This window comes from Oncorhynchus mykiss, chromosome 16 (assembly GCF_057628025.1).
Source record: "Oncorhynchus mykiss isolate SJ-2025 chromosome 16, ASM5762802v1, whole genome shotgun sequence".
NCBI classification, from domain to species: Eukaryota; Metazoa; Chordata; class Actinopteri; order Salmoniformes; family Salmonidae; genus Oncorhynchus; species Oncorhynchus mykiss.
This window is the reverse complement of record NC_143037.1, coordinates 52982741-52990000: the sequence shown is the minus strand read 5'-3', so window position 1 is coordinate 52990000 and position 7260 is coordinate 52982741. Positions and strand designations below refer to the sequence as shown.

General features: G+C 48.3%; 1 protein-coding gene across 19 annotated transcripts in view; it reads right to left on the bottom strand.

Annotated features, from left to right (window-relative positions):
- The window catches only part of LOC110492207 (histone deacetylase 7), a 73188-nt gene that overhangs the window by 24767 nt on the left and 41161 nt on the right, over positions 1 to 7260 (bottom strand). For all 19 annotated transcript variants that reach the window (XR_016487356.1, XR_016487357.1, XR_016487359.1 and 16 more), the window contains exons 3-5: positions 6991 to 7160; positions 5580 to 5667; positions 1662 to 1782 (exon numbers count right to left, since the gene is read on the bottom strand). Coding sequence is in view for 12 of the 19 variants with exons in the window: in XM_036947171.2 (XP_036803066.1) it covers positions 1662 to 1782; positions 5580 to 5667; positions 6991 to 7160 (379 nt within the window). In the remaining 7 variants the exon portion in view is untranslated. The remainder of the gene's footprint in view (positions 1 to 1661; positions 1783 to 5579; positions 5668 to 6990; positions 7161 to 7260) is intronic.

Below are 7260 nucleotides of genomic sequence, written 5' to 3'. Positions count from 1 at the left end.
AGAGTTCTCACCTGTAGCCCACATGCTACTGAAGGTGTAAAGAGTTCTCACCTGTAGCCCACATGCTACTGAAGGTGTAAAGAGTTCTCACCTGTAGCCCACATGCTACTGAAGGTGTAGAGTTCTCACCTGTAGCCCACATGCTACTGAAGGTGTAAATAGTTCTCACCTGTAGCCCGCATCCTACTGAAGATGTAAAGAGTTCTCACCTGTAGCCCACATGCTACTGAGGATGTAAAGAGTTCTCACCTGTAGCCCACATGCTACTGAAGGTGTAAAGAGTTCTCACCTGTAGCCCACATGCTACTGAAGGTGTAGAGTTCTCACCTGTAGCCCACATGCTACTGAAGGTGTAAATAGTTCTCACCTGTAGCCCACATCCTACTGAAGGTGTAGAGTTCTCACCTGTAGCCCACATCCTACTGAAGGTGTAAAGAGTTCTCACCTGTAGCCCACATGCTACTGAAGGTGTAAAGAGTTCTCACCTGTAGCCCACATGCTACTGAAGGTGTAAAGAGTTCTCACCTGTAGCCCACATGCTACTGAAGGTGTAGAGTTCTCACCTGTAGCCCACATGCTACTGAAGGTGTAAAGAGTTCTCACCTGTAGCCCACATGCTACTGAAGGTGTAGAGTTCTCACCTGTAGCCCACATGCTACTGAAGGTGTAGAGTTCTCACCTGTAGCCCATATGCTACTGAAGGTGTAGAGTTCTCACCTGTAGCCCACATGCTACTGAAGGTGTAAAGAGTTCTCGCCTGTAGCCCACATGCTACTGAAGGTGTAAAGAGTTCTCACCTGTAGCCCACATGCTACTGAAGGTGTAGAGTTCTCACCTGTAGCCCACATGCTACTGAAGGTGTAGAGTTCTCACCTGTAGCCCACATGCTACTGAAGGTATAAAAAGAGTTCTCACCTGTAGTCCGCATGCTACTGAAGGTGTAGAGTTCTCACCTGTAGCCCACATGCTACTGAAGGTGTAGAGTTCTCACCTGTAGCCCACATGCTACTGAAGGTATAAAAAGAGTTCTCACCTGTAGCCCACATGCTACTGAAGGTGTAGAGTTCTCACCTGTAGCCCACATGCTACTGAAGGTGTAGAGTTCTCACCTGTAGCCCACATGCTACTGAAGGTATAAAAAGAGTTCTCACCTGTAGTCCGCATGCTACTGAAGGTGTAGAGTTCTCACCTGTAGCCCACATCCTACTGAAGGTGTAGAGTTCTCACCTGTAGCCCACATGCTACTGAAGGTGTAAAGAGTTCTCACCTGTAGCCCACATGCTACTGAAGGTGTAAAGAGTTCTCACCTGTAGCCCACATGCTACTGAAGGTGTAAAGAGTTCTCACCTGTAGCCCACATGCTACTGAAGGTGTAAAGAGTTCTCACCTGTAGCCCACATGCTACTGAAGGTGTAGAGTTCTCACCTGTAGCCCACATGCTACTGAAGGTGTAAAGAGTTCTCACCTGTAGCCCGCATGCTACTGAAGGTGTAGAGTTCTCACCTGTAGCCCACATCCTACTGAAGATGTAAAGAGTTCTCACCTGTAGCCCACATCCTACTGAAGGTGTAGAGTTCTCACCTGTAGCCCACATGCTACTGAAGGTGTAAAGAGTTCTCACCTGTAGCCCACATGCTACTGAAGGTGTAAAGAGTTCTCACCTGTAGCCCACAGGGGGACCACTGAGAGGGTTGGAGCTGGTTCTTCCCAGGGCTTGTTGTTTCTGCTTCTTCAGAATGACCTCCTGGAGCTTCTGCTTCACCAGGGAACTGGCCACAGCACCTGTCAATCAACATAGATAGAGGCCATCAGACCAATCCCACACACTACTCAGTAGAATGTTCCACCTTTCAACAGCAACATTGTAACTGAAGTGAAAGAACGACTCCTTTTATGCCCAGAGCATGACATTGTAGCCAGAGTATCAAGATGAGATGGCAACATTTGGGAAAATCCCTTTCTATTTCAGTCTCCCTCTGCATGCTAGGAAGCTGTGACCATGCCGTCCTAGTGTGTGTGTGTGTGTGTGTGCGTGGAGGGGACTAGGGAGGGCATGGAGGACAGGGGGAGGTGACAGGAGGTGTCACTATTGATACGGTCAATATTGACACCGGTGCTGTTTGCACAGCTCGACTATGTTTTAACCACTGTTTTAGAGGAACTTCTTTCTCTTTCTCCAAAATGAGCGGCTCAGCTCTGTCTGTTCGGCTCTAAAAGTCAATACCGGCCCAGAAACTCCCTCCTACAGTAGCGTGATAGTATTCAGTAGTATCCAGTGTTCATGACTGACAGTGAAACCCCATATTGTCTTGGATGGTAGTAGGATGAGGATCTATATATAATCTGGTGGTGTGTGTGTGTGTGTGTGTGTGTGTGTGTGTGTGTGTGTGTGTGTGTGTGTGTGTGTGAGAAAGGCAACAGGAACAGTGGGCTCTGTGTGAGGAGGAAGCAACACGGGATGTCTACTACCACAGCCCTCCCAGCATGCCTCAGCCCACAACACACAGAGATGAGCTGCTCTGAGCAGAGCCACAATGGTCCATTGACAGCCACTCACAGAGAACCGGGTTTGGGACCCACAGGGCAGGGGTCAAAACAACAGCACTCTACAGCTCATCCTTCCTCTCCTCTCTTCTCCTCTCTTCTCTTCTCCTCTCTTCTCTTCTCATCTCTTCTCTTCTCTTCTCCTCTCCAGGGCCCTACCAGATACTGTCTGACTAGAGGAATGCTCAGAGACCTCACAGATGTATTTATGGACATGCAAAGACACAGCACTAAATTACTGTTTTCCTCTGCTTGTTGTAAGAGACAAGATATTTGGTGTTATTTGTGTCTAGGTGCTATGTATGATGACTCAGCCTGTTGGGAATAGACCAAAAGAAATGCCTCTCAAATCGGTGTCCCTGTCGGTTTTTGCCCAAGGCATTCTTTGGCTGTTTGGTGAGAATATTTACATTTGTAGAGTGTATGTGCATTTATCTGTGTTTATATATATATATGTGTATGTGTGTATGTGTGTGTGTGTGTGTGTGTGTGTGTGTGTGTGTGTGATTGTCTTGCGAAAGTGACATTGATGGATCTGTTTCACTTTACACAACATTGTGCAGAACACCAACCAATGAGGATAACAATAGGGGAGAGTGGGGTATGTTGAGCAATGTACACCAACCAATGAGGATAACAATAGGGGAGAGTGGGGTATGTTGAGCAATGTACACCAACCAATGAGGATAACAATAGGGGAGAGTGGGGTATGTTGAGCAATGTACACCAACCAATGAGGATAACAATAGGGGAGAGTGGGGTATGTTGAGCAATGTACACCAACCAATGAGGATAACAATAGGGGAGAGTGGGGTATGTTGAGCAATGTACACCAACCAATGAGGATAACAATAGGGGAGAGTGGGGTATGTTGAGCAATGTACACCAACCAATGAGGATAACAATAGCGGAGAGTGGGGTATGTTGAGCAATGTACACCAACCAATGAGGATAACAATAGGGGAGAGTGGGGTATGTTGAGCAATGTACACCAACCAATGAGGATAACAATAGGGGAGATTGGGGTATGTTGAGCAATGTACACCAACCAATGAGGATAACAATAGGGGAGAGTGGGGTATGTTGAGCAATGTACACCAACCAATGAGGATAACAATAGGGGAGAGTGGGGTATGTTGAGCAATGTACACCAACCAATGAGGATAACAATAGGGGAGAGTGGGGTATGTTGAGCAATGTACACCAACCAATGAGGATAACAATAGGGGAGAGTGGGGTATGTTGAGCAATGTTTTGAAAATCAGCACTGCATCAAAGGGAAATATAGTATTCATTATAACAAAGAGCATCCCATCATGCTTAGGGTCATGTATGAAAAACGCTGGGAAGGCCATTATTTTGGTTACCATGTCTATGTCCCCATAGGATGACATCCACAGGGCACGAGTGGTCACTGAATGGTTTGATGAGCATGAAAACGATGTAAACCATATGCCACGGCCATCTCTGTCACCAGATCTCAACCCAATTGAACACTTACGGGAGATTCTGGATCGGAGCCTGAGACACCGTTTTCCACCACCATCAACAAAACACCAAATGATGGAATTTCTTGTGGAAGAATGGTGTGGCCCTCCAGTAGAGTTCCAGACACTTGTAGAATTTATGTCGAGGTGCATTGAAGCTGTTCTGGCTTGTGGTGCCAAACATCCTATTAAGACACGTTGTTGGTGTTTCCTTTATATTGGCAGTTACCTGTATATCAAAGTTTAATTCATGGAATGGGAGTGGTATGGAATAGAATGGGAGTGGTATGGAATGGAATGGGAGTGGTATGGAATGGGAGTGGTATGGAATGGAATGGGAGTGGTATGGAATGGAATGGGAGTGGGATGGAATGGGAGTGGTATGGAATGGAATGGGAGTGGTATGGAATGGAATGGGAGTGGTATGGAATGGAATGGGAGTGGTATGGAATGGAATGGGAGTGGTATGGAATAGAATGGGAGTGGTATGGAATGGAATGGGAGTGGTATGGAATGGAATGGGAGTGGTATGGAATGGAATGGGAGTGGTATGGAATGGAATGGGAGTGGTATGGAATGGAATGGGAGTGGTATGGGATGGAATGGGAGTGGTATGGAATGGAATGGGAGTGGTAAATTGTATAGCTTAAATGTACATTCGGATATAGATCTCTCTGCTCAATATTACCCTTCCATCTCTTGTCTGGGACAGAGATGTTGTTTTCGATGTGCCAATTCATAGGCAAGTTCTCTGCACTTGAGGCTACTAAAGCTTATGAAACTGGTCTACAATATTGTTGATATGTTTATCATGCTCAGACTCCAAGTCATCAGATAAGACCTTGTGTGCCTCTACTACTCTATCATACTCTCTCCCCTGCACAGGTACATGTTCCTTTCGTTGTTGTAGATATACCTCTTCAGTGTCATTTAGTCTCTTCGTTCATCCCAAATGGATTTCTTCCCTTCTTTCACTAACGTGGCTGCTCTCTCAAGAACTCCAAGGGGGGGGGGGGGGGGGGGGTTGACGTTGATCTTGAGTTCAATACGCAGAAATACTGTGCATATTATGAATAAAACTGAGAAAATGTCATCAGCATTTGTATGGGGATACGCTGGCCATTGGCTCAACTTACCCTGGGGCAAACGGTTTGAATCTATTAGCCCACACGGCTACGAGGATGAACTTTCATGCTAGGTTTAGGACCTCCTGTTGAAGCTGATAAGAGACCCCAACTGATGTACAGAACAATCTTAAAACAATCTACTTTGGTTTAGATACAAGCATCATGAAGCCTTTAACCCAATACATTTGACTTGGTAAAAATAGAAATAAATGTACCTAACTTGCTAACCATTTTTTCCATGCTTCACAGACTCCATGAAACCATGACCTATTCCAAACGATTTGGTCACATGATTCATTGTGTGTGTGGTTTCCTAGAAACAAGGGGTGGCTCAACTTGACCCACTGGCTCAACACAACACACTCTCTCCTACTACAGTGTACAAGCATACCTACGCACGCACGCACACAGTGAAACTCACTCTGTTGGCTCTTGTCCTTGTGCCACAGCTGCTGCAGCTCTTGCTGTTTCTCCTGCTCCTGCTCACGTCTCCGTTGTTCCATGTTAAACTGAAAGCCGACGAGACAGTCATTAAAGTACGTGTGGAAACAGGAACAAGTGCTGCTCTGATCTGGGAATGTGTGACATATGGTGACGGAAAGACTTGGGCTAATGAGTGTAAACGGGGCATGAAAGTCATTAATACGAGCTCAAATGTATAAGAAACATTACACATGAAACATTACAGACGTAATGCAATTTATGGGTTCCTTTCACATCAGTGTGTGTGTCGGTGTTTGGCAACTGTGTGTGCTGAGAGCAGGCCTAACGAGGAAGTACGTGCTGCATACGTACCCGTGCTGCATACGTACCCGTACTGCATAGGTACCCGTGCTGCATAGGTACCCGTGCTGCATAGGTACCCGTGCTGCATAGGTACCCGTGCTGCATACGTACCCGTGCTGCATAGGTACCCGTGCTGCATAGGTACCCGTGCTGCATAGGTACCCGTGCTGCATAGGTACCCGTGCTGCATACGTACCCGTGCTGCATACGTACCCGTGCTGCATAGGTACCCGTGCTGCATACGTACCCGTACTGCATAGGTACCCGTGCTGCATAGGTACCCGTGCTGCATAGGTACCCGTGCTGCATACGTACCCGTGCTGCATACGTACCCGTGCTGCATACGTACCCGTGCTGCATAGGTACCCGTGCTGCATAGGTACCCGTGCTGCATAGGTACCCGTGCTGCATACGTACCCGTGCTGCATAGGTACCCGTGCTGCATACGTACCCGTGCTGCATAGGTACCCGTGCTGCATAGGTACCCGTGCTGCATAGGTACCCGTGCTGCATAGGTACCCGTGCTGCATAGGTACCCGTGCTGCATAGGTACCCGTGCTGCATAGGTACCCGTGCTGCATACGTACCCGTGCTGCATAGGTACCCGTGCTGCATAGGTACCCGTGCTGCATAGGTACCCGTGCTGCATACGTACCCGTGCTGCATACGTACCCGTGCTGCATGCGTACCCGTGCTGCATACGTACCCGTACTGCATGCGTACCCGTGCTGCATACGTACCCGTACTGCATAGGTACCCGTGCTGCATACGTACCCGTGCTGCATAGGTACCCGTGCTGCATAGGTACCCGTGCTGCATAGGTACCCGTGCTGCATACGTACCCGTGCTGCATAGGTACCCGTGCTGCATAGGTACCCGTGCTGCATAGGTACCCGTGCTGCATACGTACCCGTACTGCATGCGTACCCGTGCTGCATACGTACCCGTACTGCATGCGTACCCGTGCTGCATACGTACCCGTACTGCATGCGTACCCGTGCTGCATACGTACCCGTGCTGCATACGTACCCGTGCTGCATACGTACCCGTATGTGCTGATGCAGCTGGTGCTGGGAGAAGGTAGTGCAGGGCTGGTGGGAGAAGGGGCTGTGGAGCAGAGGAGGGTGCAGGGCCGTGTCCGAACCCGGCCGCATCACACGCTCCGTCACACGCAGGTCCATTGGGACTGACCCCAGGGGCGCCGACACAGAGGGCTCTAGGGGAGGGAGGGGAGAGAGTTGAGTCTCTCAGAAAATCCATTTCTTACTTCCAACCTCTTGACTTCAGGTCAAGTGTTTAATTACTGTATGGCAGTA